This window comes from Triplophysa rosa, unplaced genomic scaffold (assembly GCF_024868665.1).
Source record: "Triplophysa rosa unplaced genomic scaffold, Trosa_1v2 scaffold74_ERROPOS99619, whole genome shotgun sequence".
Classification (NCBI taxonomy): domain Eukaryota; kingdom Metazoa; phylum Chordata; class Actinopteri; order Cypriniformes; family Nemacheilidae; genus Triplophysa; species Triplophysa rosa.
The window spans coordinates 64495-81882 of NW_026634764.1; the positions used below are offsets into that span (position 1 = coordinate 64495).

Below are 17388 nucleotides of genomic sequence, written 5' to 3' on the forward strand. Positions count from 1 at the left end.
CTCTTATGTTGCTTTGATGGCAATCATTGTCATGTGTTAAAACATTTTATTATACAAATTACCCTTAGACATATACATTTTTTAAATGTACCATAAATTGGAAAACCTCTCACTTTACATTGTTGAGCAAAGCAAAAGCAGTTCTAAAATAAAGAAACCAATTGTACACAAGATTAAGTATTAATGTATACATAGAATGTTGCTTTACAGGTGTTGCAAACTTGTGTTTTATGTTTAGTTTTTATAAAATACCAGTGTACATATGTGATATTTGTGTTTCCTTTTTATTGCAGCAAGAGTACGTTTATATTGAAGTACTCTGTACAAGTGTGAAAGAGATATGTTGTATCAAAACAACCAACAGTCAAAATTTGGACATTCTTACTCATTTTAGTACTCTTCCTTAATAGTCATTGGCATAGATGGTGATACCAAGCCACTGCTGCTACTTGTCACCATGGCAACATTGCCTGGTAGAGCTGAGTTAGGTGGGGTAGGTGTGGTTGTGGATGCGGGCTGTGGCTCTTGCATCTTCTTTTTATTGACTTTCCTCTCTTTAGCACGCCGGTTCTGGAACCAGATCTTTACCTGCCAACAAAATTATGGTCTTCATGCCATGATAAAAATAACGTTTCACTTGATGTTATTAACGTAAACGTTACAGTGCGTTGCAATTAACTATAGTGTTAGTAGGCAAAGTATTGTAGTTCAACATCGTTTTACATCTTTTTACAAGTTTACACAACATATTACTAGTATCCTAAGTTCTTTAAGCGTTTTAAACTGTAGACACTTAGGTTGACTCTACACCTAAACCTAACATCACAGAAAACGTTCAGCATTTTTACAGTTTCAAATACACAATTTATTATGATTAGTAAGTTGGTTTTCTCATGGGGATCAAAACATGTCCCCACAAGGTCAAAAAATTACTATTTTTGTGGGACAAAGTCTGCACTGAAGGGACGGGTGCCGTGGCTTCACCTTACTTCAAATATAAATACTTTTGTGTGGCTTTGACAAATATAAATCAATTATTATTGAGCATCATCTTATTTTAAATTGATGATTTAAGCATTATTAAGACAAACCTTTTCTGATTGTGATATAAACTACAAAAAGTAGAGAATAATTCATGGTTTAAGTCTTTCTTCCTGCTAGGTCAGTGTTACTGTGAAAAAGGGACTTCTTATCATGTTCGAAAACATCTTCTGTTAGCACACACTCTAGCCTTGAGGGGTTTGTGTGTGTGTGTGTGGGATTGTATTGTTTCAGAAAAGTGAGAACGAGTAGAAAATCACCAGACGGACATAATGACCGGAGACTTAGTGGCCTTTTGATATGTTTTAATTAGTATTATAGTAAATGTCTGTCATCTTTGATAATCTATAGGACTATATGTCCTATCTCATGACTCCAGGGCCCGGTTTCACAGACGAGGCTTAAGGCTAGTCCCAGACTAAAATACAGCACACTGTAGAATATACAGGGAGCACTCACAGGCATGCACAAACACACACGCGTGCGCACGCACGCACACACACACACACACACACACGCACACACGCACACACACACACATATTATTTTTGAAAAAGTGTTTTTTTTTTTAAGTTAAGTTTAATAAAGAAAGAAATACAGTCTTTTGGATGTCTGGATTTCATTTCAGTGTTGTCACACTTTTTTGTCAGGTCCTAAAACTACAGTGTTCACCCTAGAGCCTATAATTAATAGAGAACAAAACAAAACACTGCCAGCTGACTCACTGTTAAAGTCAGCATGAAACGGAAGTAGCAGTTGTATTTTTTTCCTGTATTGTGACGTATATCCGAGTGAAACAAATTATGAAATTAGAAAAAATGCAGGGCGGGACTTGATTTCGTTCATCGAGTATTGATTGGATCGTTGAAAGTTGGGCATTGCCAACAAAATGGAGTCAGATTTGTAAGCAAGTTTGAAATCAGTCAATCATTGAAGCCCGCCCTCACACCATTCCTCGTGACCAGAGGTGAAGAGAGGTGGTTTCGAAGTGGGAGGAGGTTAACGTTTTAGATTAAAGATTACAAGTGCAAATTAATTTTTAAAAAATATGATGTGCACAGGTAAATTGTTTATAATAAATACTGCAACACTGTGTAAAACAATCAGAATTATCATTTTTAATTTAATGCCGACTTCAATGTTGATGCATGGTGGTTAACAACATTGTTCTCAATTTAAGTAAGGCAACGTATCAGAGACACATAAAAAATCACTTTGCAGGGAAGACATAAAAGAACTAGCTTAAAGTGCACAATGTATAAACTAGCAGTTCTGATCACTGACAGAGATGTTGTAGTCTGGTTACTAACGAACAACCCGCGCTCATAAATGTAACAAACTGAAGTAGTCGCAGAGCAAAAAGTGCAATGGTTTTATTGCAGTGTTACCACCCTAATTTTGCAAACAGGTAGTTTGTTTATCACGTGTGTTTTTGGGCTCAGATTTTTCAAGAGGTATCACTGTTTTGAAAGCAGTTCTGCTTACCGCTGGGCAGGCTTTGAATTCTGCCTCATCTCCCTCCCTCTCCTAGTTCCCAGTCTCCTCTCTGCGCACCGGTGCTTCGATGGCCACGACCATCATCAGCCTCAGCCACTGGACCTGATGATGGTCCGGCTGCTGCATAAAGCATGTGCTATTTTTACACATTTTGCAGCATCTGCAAAAAGGCCGGTGTCACAAAATATCTCTGCGCCTCACTTGCTATTCTTCATAAACTTTCGGACTATTTTAACACACACGGCACACTGATGCTGCAATCTCTCAAAGGCCAGGGAGTTGTGTGATTGGGCCAGCCGAATGTCATTTAAAAAAAGAGCCAATGGGCCACTGATTAAGTGTCTCGTGGGCCAGTCTATCTGTACAGAAAGATGTATGCTGCAAATCGATTTACCAGTTTAATTTTTTATATGAGATGTATGGGACCAAAAAGTACGTCGGCCCTCCGAGAAAATGCCCGGTATGCCTGATTACCAATCCAGTCCTGACACACACCTACACACACACGCACACACACACACAAAGTGATAATAGTAATAATAATAGAAAATAGGCTTGACTGGGAGCTGGTCTTCTTTGAGCCATAATATTTATATATCTTTCCCACATTTGTTAACAAAACATTTTAGGTAAAATGTAAAAAAATTATTGACCAAAAAATTAGAAATACTTTAAGAAACCTCTTCTTGTGGTCCTTAGGAGTTTTATAGTGTAAGTGTCTACAGTATAAAACTCTTACAGAATTTAAGATACTAGTACTCGAAATGCTGTTCTGCTTATAAACAACAGGCATTATAAAAAGCATGGTAAATTTAAATGAATAAATAATAAGTCACAACAATTGACAGATTGTGACAAAACAATTAACATAATGTCTTCTTTACTTTAAGTAGACTGTAAAAGTGGCTAACCTGTCTCTCTGACAGGCTGAGGGCTGTTGCCAATTCAGATTTTCTTCTTATTGTGATGTAACGACTGTAATGAAATTCCTTCTCCAATTCCAGGCGCTGAAGATCTGTATACACCACACGGTATTTGTCTTTTGTTCTGGTCTTCCCTCCTAAAAAATGTATAGTTTACATCATATAAAATGAACTTAATACTTACATAAAAATGTAACTAATATTTGTATGATGTTCTTATAAAATATTTCAGTAATATGCATTAGGCTGTACTGACTTTCTTCACATTACAGAACAATAATCATTGTGTATTTTATCAACATGCTTGGTATTTTTTAGATTTATTAATGATGACTTTAAAAAATGGTCAAATGTTTTTTTTAACTGTTACATGTTATATTATAAAGTAACTATGGTAACTGAACTGTGTTCAAACAATTATTTAGTGCATTTATATATAAAACATCAAGATGGTTGTGCTATAAAGGTCTTTAGAATTATATCCCTATATTTCAAACTTAGTTTACCTTGTCAGTGGCAAGAGAGGATGTACGTGTCTACCAGGTTAAATATTAAAACAAAGAAAAAAGACGCTGTCTAGGGAAACAGCAACAACGGAACTTCAGATCATTAGGTAACCATATCTTCATTGAAAATATCATTAGTCCTTAGTCTCCAGTTATGATTAACTTGGCCAAGGATCTCTTACAACAATCACTATAAAAAGTGGTTTACTTATATAACATAAAAAGACATTTTGTTGTTTTAATGTTTTATTTTAAAAATTAAGATCCTCAAGGCATGTTTTGCATATGCTATAGTGGCAGTGCGGAACCATTTGTTTCTAAAAAACCTAGTTACTACAAGAAAACTTACTAATGATCGCTACTTTAATAAGTGAAAGGCTTTGAGGCACTTCAAAATATAAATTGAAGGCCATGGAGTGCATATACACAGAGGTTCTAATAGGGTTATTTTCAGCATTGCCATAGAAGAACCATTTTTGGTTTTCCAAAGAACCTTTCAAGTCAAATGTTCTTAAAATAACTATTTCTTTCTTACCTTTTTTTGCCTACAGAAACTTATTCCAAAAAAGCCTTTTGTGCAACAATAAAAATATGCAGATGGTTCTTCTATGGCATAGTTTGGAACAAGGGGTTTCATAGTGAATGACACAGAAAACAGTTTGGTCCAATGAATGGCTAGCAATAACAATAGTATTGATATCTTAATATAAGGTACTTTGGTATTGCAATTAAACTTGTAACACTTTATTTTATGGTGCCCTTGTTACAAGTTACATGTATTTACTAAAGTATTTACTATAAATTATGCATAATTACACGTAACTAAGCCTGAACCAAACCCTAATCCTAACCCTACAGTAAGTACATGTAGTTAATTTTTATTACTCAGTGCTTTAATGTATAATTACACTGTAACATGGGCAATGTAAAATGAAGTTTAACCTTAAACTTATATTTAATTTATACAACGACAAGAAAAATTCTCTTCTCTTTACCCAAAGAGAACATTTTCCCCATTTTTAATTTAAAAGCCATTTTGTTTGTTTTGATAAATATAATGTCTGTTCAGGTGGGAGTGTATACATATATCTTAAAGGCTGTCTCAGCGGGCTGCACTGGTGTGACAGTACGGAACAAAAGAGAGCAAATGGGACAAAAAATTGACAAAAAAAAACTATAAAACAAGGATTTTATTATTACTATAATTGTATTTTTTTTGGTTGTTGTAGGATTGTGATGATGATTATTATTACGGTGTTATGTTTTAAACCATATTAGAAACAACATAGAGTTAGGCCTAGTGGATCTGAAATTATGATTTCCCAAAAGAATGCAGTTGAGAGGTACACACTGTAAGTACTACAATGTCAAAGTATATTTCTTTTAAAGTTAGCAAAATTAGCAATAATAAAAAATAATTATGTAGATATTTTTATTATTAGGACAAAAAGCTGTTATATTGATCCAGTGTGCCTACTTTATACAGCGTGCCTACTTTATACAGCATTTATTTAAATGATTTTAAAAATAAGCATTTTAAAATTAACCATTGATTACTTTCAAGTGCCTTTAGATCTACCACGATTTTCAAGCGCAGGGCTATTTATGGAACACAGGGCCCTTAGCAATGCTTCCAACTGAATTTATAGTATAAAATAATAATTATACAATTAAAATAATATTTGCATTAATTTAATAATAATTCATTGTTTCACTGAAATGAATGCAAACATCACTAATTATATAATATACATGTATATTTTCTGTATATATCCTAAATAACAAATATTAAACTAAATGTTTAACTATTTATATCAAGAGAATTGTTCACAATGTCCCCGAAACTAAGTGCCATTAAACTATTGAATAGATATTTTCTGCATCCTCACATAAAATGCAAAATGTGACATCAAAGCAAAGTGATTCAGCCCACAAACCTGTGTTTTCGACTACAAACTCCACTTTGTGGGTCATTGGCAGGTCCTAACAGGGCTTGACACTACATGTGATTTTTGTAGATGTTATTCTGATAAATTTGTATCTATAATAATAGTTATTTACTTACATTTCTGGAAATTGCATTCGAAATAGAGTTTAGGTTTTAATCGCACCTGAATTTGAAGGCGGAGCGCTCCGACGCATCCAATCGTACGGGTTCCGGCGCTGAGAGGTCGGCGACAGCTGTCCGACTGATGTGTTTATAGAGGATGGAAGAAGCCCGGGCGCTTGAGCAGATGAAAACTCTGGATGGCTGAAACCCAACTGACCGTTAGAAGTAGATGGTCCAGTCCCCGGACCGTAAGGTGTCCATTCTTCCCGTGGAGAGGGGTATGCTGGATTCCACGCTCCTGTTTGGCTGTGGTGGGGGTCGTTGGTAATACCAGGAACGTGATGGTATCCTGTGAAATCCGGATATTGTGGAGGTGCGGGTACAAAATTTTGAGGGTTCAGGTTTAGGCTTGGGTGTCTTACGGAATTTGGGTACATACTGGTGTCCTTCTCTAAAAGATAACTAACATACATATTTTCGCCTGATGACTCCAGTGCATAATGTGTACCCAACCAATTGATCTTGGCTCCTTAGACCCAGGTTTCCCTATAACCTGACGGCTCCTCTACCTGGCCAGGTTTTCTGAACTTTAGCCTTGGTGTCTTCTAATGATTGCAACACTGACGTCACTTTTATGGGCTTGATCACCCTTGGTCATATAAACCTTGTGTTCCGCATTCAGACATTCTCATTATATTAAAATAGTGACATATTTGTACATGCTATCTCGATAATTATACAATAATTTAATAGGCTAAAAATGTAATTATTTATTATATTCATTTATTGTTATGTTTAATGACAATTAATTACAAGAATTATTAAACATATTTATAATAATTTTAACATTTCACAATGCTAATTTAGATTTTATTTAATTAAAAAGCATTACTAAGAATTGGATTGGTAAGCATTGAATTAGTAAGTTTCAGGCAGTGCATTTAAGTAATTTAAACAATAAGGTAATACCTGATTCTGTTCTCTCCTTTTTTGACGTGACGATCTTAATTTAATGCCAATGTGTTAAATATTGAATGTTGCATTTTGTCTCACATTCCTGTCGCATTATGTTTTAAATACAGTATACAGTAATGTAGTAATGTCGTTTGTCCTGAACTTTGTTAAAATAATCTTGAAGTGTTTTGCGCTATAATTTATAAAGCAGGCCATAACCCGAATAATTTTTATACCAGAAATGTCTTAATTCTGAGAAAGGGTAAACATTGCCTTTGACAAACATTGCCATTGACAAAATTATTGCCAAAATACAAAATGTAAACTTGCAAATGTTTAATATGCACTCTTAATAAGATTAAACAAATACATATTAACATGAAATATTAATATACTTGCACGCACGCATCCAACATCCAACCACTTTCAAAGAATTGCTTTTTGGCTGAACTACATGCCTAGACACTTTATTCTTTATGCACCACAAAAAGTAAGGATTTGAAATGGCACAAATTGACTGGGAGGTAGTTGGGAACTATATGTTTTCTTGAGTATAAAGGTCACAGAAGTGGGCCTATAGTGTATTGTGGAGTGCAATAAACGAGGAGACAAAAACGAAGATGTGTCGGGTCCGCTTACTCTCCACTTTAATATAACTCTCACACCGAACAGCGAGTTAAGTAAAACCACAGCACACACATCACGAAACAGGAACAACACAACTAACTCCTCACTCCCTTAAAGGTACAGTACCTAGGTGAATGTCTCCCTTCATATTACTTGTGGTTCGCCACACAGGCCCCCCCAGAATTCACCCCTAAAAACAGGCCAGACCGAACATATACCCCAAATAAAACATAGGTCTCCATGCATACTTGCAAAACAGAACAGCGTTTACAGTGTATATTAAAGTCAACGGAGAGGGGGGCGGATCAGGCGGCCATAACGGCTTCGCTTAGCAGGAGAGGGGCGAAGGGCCAGGGGCAGAGCAGGGGCCGAGGCTACCGCAGGGGGGCGCCTTCTCCGAGGAGGCTGGGCCAGCTGAAACGGCTTACCAATATCCACATGAGCAGGCTTGAGACGGTCTATCGCCACCCGCTCAGGCCTGCCCCCCATATCCACAACAAAGTTCTTAGACCCTCCCACCAGGACGTGGAAGGGTCCATCGTAGGGGGGCCGCAGCGGGGTACGATGGCCATCGTGGCGGATGAAAACATACTTGGCCGACGGTAAATCCTTGGGCACGTAGGATTGGGGGAGGCCATGGTGAGTCGTGGGAATAGGAACAAAAGCATCGGCAATGTCCCGGGACACAGCCCGATGAGAGGCCACAGACCACTGGGCCGTGGGATCCGGAAGAAACTCCCCCAGAACGCGCAGAGGCTGGCCGTACACCAACTCGGCCGATGAGGCTTGCAGATCTTCTTTGGGGGCGGAGCGAAGGCCAAGCATGACCCATGGGAGGCTGTCAGCCCAGTCGCAGTTCGTAAGGCTGGCCCGTAGCGCGGCCTTCATGTCACGATGAAACCGCTCGCAAAGTCCATTGCTCTGTGGGTTATAGGCTGTGGTACGGTGGACCTTCACCCCCAAGAACTCGGCGACCGCAGTCCAAAGCTCCGATGTGAACTGCGGACCTCGGTCCGAGGAGAGGTCAGACGGTGTACCGAAACGGGCCACCCAAGCCATAATGAACTCCTGGGCCACTTCAGCTGATGTAGTGGAGGACAGGGGAACCACTTCTGGCCACCTGGTGGTCCTGTCCACCATGGTGAGGAGGTAGGTGTAACCACGGGAGGGGGGTAAGGGGCCCACCAGGTCCACATTCACATGATCAAAACGTCTCTCTGGCACTTTGAAGGGTGCCAAGGGGGCTTTGGTATGACGAGTCACCTTTGCGCGCTGGCACGCCACACAGGCAGCAGCCCAGGCCCTGACTTCCCTCCACAGGCCTGGCCAGACGAACTTGGCCCCCACCAGCTTGGTAGAGGCCTTCACCCCCGGGTGGGAAAGGCCGTGGATGGCGTCAAAAACCTTACGCCTCCAGCCAGCAGGTACCATAGGGCGCGGTTGGCCAGTGGAGACATCACAGAGGAGCGTAGCATTGGCCGTGTCAAAAATCACATCCTCCATGAGCAACGCCGTGGGGGCTGTCCTGTAGGCTTGCACCTCAGCGTCCGCATTCTGATCCACCGCCATAGTAGCGTAGTCGAGGCCCAAGTGGACGGACCCAGCAACAGCCCGGGAGAGGCAGTCGGCTATGAAATTGTCTTTACCGGCCACGTGCTTAATGTCAGTAGTAAACTCAGAGATGGCAGAGAGCTGACGCTGCTGTCGACCAGACCATGGTTCCGAAGACTTGGCCATAGCAAACGTCAGCGGTTTGTGGTCCACAAAAGCCGTGAAACGCCGGCCCTCCAACAGGAACCGGAAATGACGGGTGGCAAGGAAATGACCCAGGAGCTCCCTGTCAAAGGCGCTGTATTTCCTCTCGTTGTCACGGAGCTGCCTGCTGAAAAAGGCCAGCGGCTGCCAGGCTCCGCCCACCCACTGTTCACACACCGCCCCCACGGCGTAATCAGAGGCGTCCGAAGTAAGAGCAACTGGGGCGGTCGGAGACGGGTGCGCCAGCAGAGCAGCGTTGGCCAGTGCGGTTTTGGCAGCATCAAAAGCCTCCGTCATCGCTGGGGCCCAATCCAACACGTCCGCCGGCCTCCCACCCCGCAAGGCGTCGTATAAGGGTCGCATGAGGTGGGCCACATGGGGGAGGAAACGGTTGTAGAAGTTCACCATACCCAAGAACTCCTGCAGGGACTTCACAGTGCGTGGGCGTGGGAAACTGGCGATGGTGTCCACCTTTGCCGGGAGGGGCACGGCCCCCTGTGGGGTGACGTGGTGGCCGAGGAAAGTGATGGACGACCGGCCAAACACACACTTAGCCGGGTTAAGGATGAGACCATGCTCGTTGAGCCTGCCGAATAGCTGCCGGAGATGCGTCAGGTGGTCGTCTGCTGACGCGCTGGCCACGAGAATGTCATCCAAGTAAACAAATAGGAAGTGCATGTCCCTCAGCACAGAGTCCATGAGGCGCTGAAATGTCTGCGCTGCACCCTTGAGGCCGGAAGGCATCCGCAGGAATTCAAAAAGGCCAAAGGGTGTGATGACCGCTGTCTTGGGGACATCCTGCGGGTGGACAGGCACCTGGTGGTAACCGCGCACCAGGTCCACCTTCGAAAAGATGGTGGCGCCGGCTAGGTGGGCGGAGAAATCCTGTATGTGCGGCACCGGGTACCGGTCGGGGGTGGTGGCGTTGTTCAGGCGTCGGAAATCACCACAGGGCCGCCAACCACCATCAGCCTTGGTCACCATGTGTAGGGGGGAGGCCCACGGGCTGTTAGAGCGGCGCAATATGCCGAGGTGCTCCATGGTAGCGAACTCCTCCCTGGCGATCACGAGCTTGGCAGAGTCGAGGCGCCGGGCTCGTGCATAGACCGGGGGGCCAACCGTGGTGATGTAGTGCTCCACGCCATGCTGAGCCACTGCCGATGAAAACGTGGGCGTGGTTATGTCAGGGAACTCAGCCAGCAGGCGTTGATATAGGTCCCCGGTGGCAAGCGTATTCGACAGACAAAGCGCCCCCACCCCTCCAAGCGTGCAGGGGTACGAAGCAAAAGAAAGGGCGTCGATCAGGCGGCAGTTTGTAACATCCACCAACAGTCTGTAAGCGCAGAGGAAATCCGCCCCCAAGAGCGACGTAGACACGGTGGCCATTACGAAATCCCAGCCGAAACGCCGCCCGCCGAAACACACTTCTACATACCTCGTGCCATAGGTACGAATGGGTGTGCCGTTGGCGGCGTCCATCGGGGGGCCATGCCCGCCAGCCATAGTGTCCACAGTCATCGCCAGCAGGATGCTGCGTTGAGCCCCAGAATCGACCAGCAGCCTCCGGCCAGACAAGGTGTCAGTGATGAATAACAGCTTGCAGTCACGGCCAACACCCATAGCTGTTAATGAGCGCCGGCCCTGGCTTTTCCCTGGGCTCTAAAACTGCAAGGCTGACGACACTGCTTGGCCTTGGCCCCAAACCTGGAATGGTAATAACACCACCCGTCCTCACGCTGTCGGCGAGCCGTCACGGCAGCTGCTGTGTCCAGGTCGTCCTCCGGGGGGCCAAGCGGGGCAAACGTGTGCTGGGGGGGCAACAGCGCATGGACAAACTGCTGCCGGTTGGCGAGGAAAATCCTGTCCGCCTCCACAGCCAGTGCCCGGTAGTCTCTGGAGGAAGGGAGGGGGGAACTGGCCAGCGCGGTGCGCACGGGTACTGGAAGCTGCCGCAGAAAAATGTGGGCGAAAAGGAATGAGGGATCCGCTGCGCCCAGCACAGCTAGCATCCTCTCCATTAACTCGGATGGCTTGCTGTCGCCAAGGCCGTTCAGAGACAAAAGGCGGTCTGCTTTCTCCAGCTCCGACAGTTCAAAGAGCTTCAACAGGAATGTTTTGAGTGCGTCGTATTTGCCGTCAACCGAAGGAGCCTCTAACAGCGCCATAGCCCTGGCTGTCGTCGAGGCATCTAAAGCCGCTACCACGTGGAAATATTTTGTCACGTCCTGTGTTATTCCTCTCAGCTGGAACTGGGCCTCGATGTGTTGAAACCACGGCCGTGGGTTGTGCTGCCAAAAGTCCGGTAATTTGACTGTGGCGGCGCAGGTAGCACCGACATTAGCCGCGCCGCTAGCAGCAGCATTTTCATCACCGTCGTGGTGTGACATAATTCAGCCGTATCCAACTCGCGTCAGGGTCACCACTTGTGGAGTGCAATAAACGAGGAGACAAAAACGAAGATGTGTCGGGTCCGCTTACTCTCCACTTTAATATAACTCTCACACCGAACAGTGAGTCAAGTAAAACCACAGCACACACATCACGAAACAGGAACAACACAACTAACTCCTCCCTCCCTTAAAGGTACAGTACCTTGGTGAATGTCTCCCTTCATATTACTTGTGGTTCGCCACAGTATGTTCTGATGGCTACATCTCTAAAATTAACAATTAATAAACACATGTCAAAGTTAATCCAATTTGTCCAATTAATACAGAATGAATGAAGTGACAAGAATAAGGCCCAATCCCAATTCTACCCCTTACCCCTACACTTTCCTTTGTCTCAATTCTCTTTTGTTTGGAGGGGTAGGGGTAAGGGGAAGGGCCAGATAGCCCTTCAAACGAAGATTTTTCGGGACCTCACTTCAAACGAAGGTTCTAAGAGAAATTTCCAACATGGCTGCTCACTCGAGCAAGCAGACCCATAAATGTAAGTAATTTTTATGACAATTTTTCATTTTATGTATGTTACATTCAATCTTGTGTTTGTATTTATGGTGATGTTCTTTTAACGTTTGCAACAAAAAAATAAATTGCTAAAGTTTGTTTAAAAACTGATTGCACGATATTAGAAAATATATTTTTATGTCATATACCCGGTGCATCAGCGCATGTCGTCTGACGTAACGTTAGGAGCTAGCAATGACGTATGATGACGTATACCAGTGTAGTAGTGGTGTCCTATTTCTTAGCGGAAAATTTGTAACCCTTCCCCTTGCCACTTTGTTTCAAGGGGCAAGGGGAAGGGGCGAGGGGTAGGTGAAGGGGCAGAAAATAGAATTGGGATTGGGCCTAAATCTGTATGGCGACATGGAGTCGGAAGGAACTTTGTACTACATAGCCATTCATTATTATTATTTAACAATAGCAGATGCTGTCGGTTTTGTTTATGGTTTTGGAGTAGATGTGAACTACAGAGCTACAAATTCTTTTTTGAGCTATTTATTTATCTTTATTATCAAGGTATTGTATATGTTAGACAATTAGGCCTATCATAACTTATTTCTTCTTGTTTTAATGGACATTTCAAACAGAATAAAAAAGTAATGCTTGGAAAGAGTTTGCTAAACTTACATTTCACAACTAATATAATTATATAGGCATATACAGTAGGTATTACGAATAAAATCCTGAATAACGAGACATGTTGGCTATTCGCGTCTGGTCCCGTTTCTTTGTGATAACAGCCAGGGATTCGCTACATTATTTAGTCCAAGTGGGCACATGTGGAGAAATAGAAATGTATTTACGTATGTTTACTTAAAGGGGTCATATTGGATGGCTGTGTGTATTTGGTGTAATACAGTGTGTTTACACGTTTCTGAAACGCCTCGATTTTTAACAAAGCTCATCGTTGTGAAAAGCACTGTGTGCTTCTGGATTGTCCAGCTACCCAGTGTGTTGTGATTGGTCGAATACCTCAAGCATGTGGCAGATATGTAATGCCCCTTACCATATTTGGAACATCAGCCTTTACAGCATATAGGGAGCCAAAGAGATGACGTGTTTTTGTATGCCAACCCGGAAGTTAGCGGCGCACGGGTTTCCTCGATCGAAAGCCTATGCATTTTTCCCATAGACTTTTGTTAAATTGCAAAAATAAGCTCTGTGTTTAACAAAGGGTTATGACACTTACATGTTTTGTCTATCAAGATAATCTTTACAAGTTGACACCACATTTGTTACTTTTGAAGCCAAAATACAATCGGCAGAAGTAAAAAGCTAACACAATGCTATCAACAGACTACACATAAGGTCGCTGTATATCAACGTCACAACCACCATCCGACAACTCTTTCCAACTTTATTAAAAATGTGTTCCCTAGTGACTAATTACTCCGTGAATGAATCCACATCTATGTTTTAAGAGATTTGTGCCCATGTTTCATAATTTGTGAGCTTTATATGCGCGATGACGTCTAACGTCCCCGCCAAAGGCAAAGTTGCATTTTTAGCAACTTGTTAGCAACCGCTGTTTTTAAGACACAATAAGTGTCACAAGCGGGTTATAATTGGTGTGTTATATGTCAGAATAAAACGTGAAAATATTTAGAGGTTTTGTTTTCCATAGACCTTTTTTCGGGAGATTTACAAAAAACCCATTAAAAAACCCATAGACATTGGAGCGATGGAACCGGAAGTCCTAAAATGCTAACTCGCTTCTGGGTTTTTCATAAAAAAATATGTAATCTCTGTGCCTCCCTATTGACAGCTGATACAGCTGTGTCCCAAATCAGGGGCTGTGTCCTTTGAAGGCTACATTTTAAGATCGATTGTGCGACAGCAGCGCGACTGAAGGCTGGTAGCCCGATTCACATTTCGCATCTAAAACCGTGCGGAAAACGCGAGCCGCGCTGGTTTCTCTCTTCAAATGACAAAAGTTGAACTATTTCCATCTCGATCTAAGGAGGAGTCAAAAAGCTTCCAAAACTACCTTAATTTGTGTTTTTGGGGAAAATGGAACATACAGATGTTAAACTAGTTGTGGGTGAGTAATTAATGGCAGAATTTTCATTTTTGGCCGGAGTTACCCTTTAAGGCTGTCCAGATTCAAAGGTTGCTTCAAAATGCAACCTTTTTCCGCCGGTTTTTAAGGATAGAACGAATGTATTCTTCACAGCTTTGGCTATCCCGAGATTCGTTGCTTGCCTGTAACGGCAAAATCTTTGGTAAATGTACTCACTTGTACAGTATGCAAGCTGCAAAAGATGGCGTAGTCAGTAAAAAGGGGGTGTGGCTTCCAGAGTGGGCCATGCTCTGTCGCTACCCGATCCGTCCCGGAAACACGATTTGTTCCTCGCATGCGCGAAACTGACGCCACGTCCGGTCGATACAATTTACGGCAGTTAAAAAAAAGTTTGTTCCATACCGGAAATAGTTTTTAAATAAACTCTTTATTGAACATTGCATTTAACATCAAAAGACATTAAACACATTACAGTTTGTAATGGTTTGGAGAAACGTACGAGGGATACACTAAGAATCCTGTTTAGAGCGGAAAAAAAAAATTCTATTATTTTTTATGTTGCTTTTTATTTTATTTTTTAATACCAATGAAAATACAATATGACAAAATGTTATATGTCAGGAGTGAGAAATAGATTTTTATTTATATATTTTTTTTTTGTTTATAGTAAAACTAAGTTTATTTTTTTATGAATGATTCTCTTCTTACTTTTTTGGCAAAATATGTAAAGGTTAATATGTGGCACAAATTGTTACCCCAATTAAATAATTGAAAAATTAAATACAAATGTTAACTATTAAGTTGAATTTTAAGACACCATTTAGTAAAGTGTGTTTTATTTATATGTTATGCTCTACATATTTTAGCATACTTTAACAAATGTCTGTATTTAAGAAACACACAGAATTTTCTGAATTCATTCAATTTATTTATTTATACATTTGTTCCTACTTTTCTTTAGTCATTCATTCACTCACTACCTCCCTCCATCCCTCCCTCCCTCAGTCACACACTCACTCACTACCTCCCTCCCTCATCTATTCATCTACTTAAATGGCTGATTGAGGAACATGGCATTGACCTTTAGGCCGTGTTTATCAATACAGTATGCCAAAAAATGTTTCCATGTCTTCTTGATACTGAAATACAAACAAAAGTCATCCTTCGCCTTGGACCCCTCAGGACCTTTCTGATGACATTTTGTTGATTGTCCCTGTGCATCCGCAAAAATACAGGCTCTGTCACCTCCCCATGGAATAAGTCTCTGTGACGTGGTACTCAGTCCCATGCTGAATGTAGGTCTCTGACAATGGCTGGCTGCTGCATCTGGTAAAGTAAAGACACAAGTTTGTATTAAATGTAAATGTTGTCGTGCAGCTTCTTCTACAATCTTGAGGCAAGCATGTAATCACAAGGTTACATCCTTGTGAAAGCTGCCATGTTTAAAATTATGCATTGTCTCAGCTTCAGCTGCTGTCTTAGACTGCATGGGTTTTGAAATCACCCACTTGGTGTACAGTCAGTCATGGTACGGACATACTTGTTGCTGCGTTCTGTTTCTGGTAGTGGTCCAATCAATCTAAACCAAGCACCTCCCAAGCTTCTTTTACCTGCATGGGACAACATTAGCATCAGTCAAATGCTGGTAAAACTGTACACAAGCTTGAGACTAGCTTGTTAGTCGCATGAGTATGCACAAATATTGTAAGCAGTACCTTAATGGAATGCAAGACTGGCACAACAGTTTGATGGGGTCATTCAGCTGGCAGCAGTGACAAGATCTCACCTAAGAGCAACACAAAAATGTCTAGGTTGGCGAGAACAATAAACTAAAAATAACTTCTAAATCAAGAAAGTACCTAACAACCTGAGGTGGCAAAAGTTCTTAAGTACAGATACTTTAAAAAATAGGAAAAAGTATCAATTAAAAGTAAAGTACCATCTCTGTAGTATATTACCCATTCTTTCACGTCGTTGATTATTGTGGACCAATAGTAGCCAGCAATAACCCTGTTTTGAGTGCCTCTGACACCGCTGTGATTGACAGTTCCTGGGTTATTGTGGCACTCTGTAAAATCAGATGTTTTCTCTTCCTCTGACAGGACAACTAGCCGTATGTACTGCCTGCTCTGCTTGGGCCCGTGTAGAAGAGTTTGTCATTTGTTTAAAGAGGAAAGGTTGCAGTTCAAAGTAAAGAAAAATGAATCAAATTAATATCTGACTCAGATTAAACTATATTTATGATCACTTTTATCACTATATGATCACTAATATGATATTAATACCCTGCGGAAAAAACTAAGCAATTCTATTGGATTTAATGGTTATAATAGAAATTGTTTTGGTTGGGATGGAAACTATGGTCTATGTACTGTGGCAGATATAAACCTCTGAATAATCCCCAAAACAATACAAAACAGGAATTTTGTAATGGTTTTAATTGTAGAAAGCTAATGGTTCTGTTATCAAATCTATTTTTATTCAGCAGGGCACCTAAGTAAGAGAGCTGAACAAGTAACTTACAGTTAACGTATAAATTAAGCACATGACATATTGTGTAACATTAGACAGTCAGTTTCTCGGTATTTAGTTACCTTTGAGGGTATAATTCGTAGATGCCCGTTTTATCTTCCGACGCTCTGTAGGGCTGTCAGGAATTTCTCCTTTTAAGAGATAATATTTAAGTTGTTCATCAAACGCAAAATAATCCATACTGCTATCACATATACTCATCACCAAATATCTAATCGAGCACATCCGCAGGACAAGTGAAGTAATGCGTTTTTGCACATGCACAGTACAAATCGAGCAACCCCTGAACGGATCGAGTCGACTGTCGTGAAAACTGGATTAACCGGAAGAGGCGTCAGTGTCGCGCATGCGCCGAATTACTGCTGGAATCTTACGACGTGCTGCAGCGCACTGTCCTTTCCTGCAGAGACTTCCCCTGGGCGTCTCAGCAGTGCCAGAAGTGTTCAAGTTTTTTTCTCTAAAAGAGAAAATTTTGCCAGCGTGGCATGTCCCTCTGTTCTCGTGGGTGCAACACACTCATTGAGGAGGGGGACGG

The 17388-nt window shown here is 41.8% G+C and overlaps 1 protein-coding gene and 1 long non-coding RNA gene across 2 annotated transcripts; both read right to left on the reverse strand.

Moving 5' to 3' along the window:
• Positions 1–390: 390 nt before the first annotated feature.
• Positions 391–6490, reverse strand: cdx1b (caudal type homeobox 1 b). Its single transcript, XM_057328716.1, has 3 exons — positions 6079–6490; positions 3450–3598; positions 391–588 (listed from the first exon to the last, which is right to left on the reverse strand). The coding sequence occupies exons 1-3, from the start codon at positions 6488–6490 to the stop codon at positions 391–393; spliced, it is 759 nt and encodes a 252-aa protein (XP_057184699.1).
• An 8857-nt stretch (positions 6491–15347) lies between these two features.
• On the reverse strand, positions 15348–16475 carry LOC130551171 (uncharacterized). Its single transcript, XR_008962547.1, has 4 exons — positions 16280–16475; positions 16037–16107; positions 15862–15931; positions 15348–15647 (listed from the first exon to the last, which is right to left on the reverse strand). It is a non-coding gene; the product is annotated as an uncharacterized LOC130551171 (long non-coding RNA).
• Between the last annotated feature and the right edge of the window lie 913 nt (positions 16476–17388).

What these genes read in the sequence shown, in the direction of transcription:
- cdx1b (XM_057328716.1), bottom strand. Translation starts at nt 6,490, where the DNA reads ATGTATGTTAGTTATCTTTTAGAGAAGGACACCAGTATGTACCCAAAT. An exon ending in CGCTCCGCCTTCAAATTCAG is followed by an intron (nt 3,599 to 6,078) that starts GTGCGATTAAAA and finishes TACATTTTTTAG; the next exon opens with GAGGGAAGACCAGAACAAAA. An exon ending in TCAGCCTGTCAGAGAGACAG is followed by an intron (nt 589 to 3,449) that starts GTTAGCCACTTT and finishes TTTTGTTGGCAG; the next exon opens with GTAAAGATCTGGTTCCAGAA.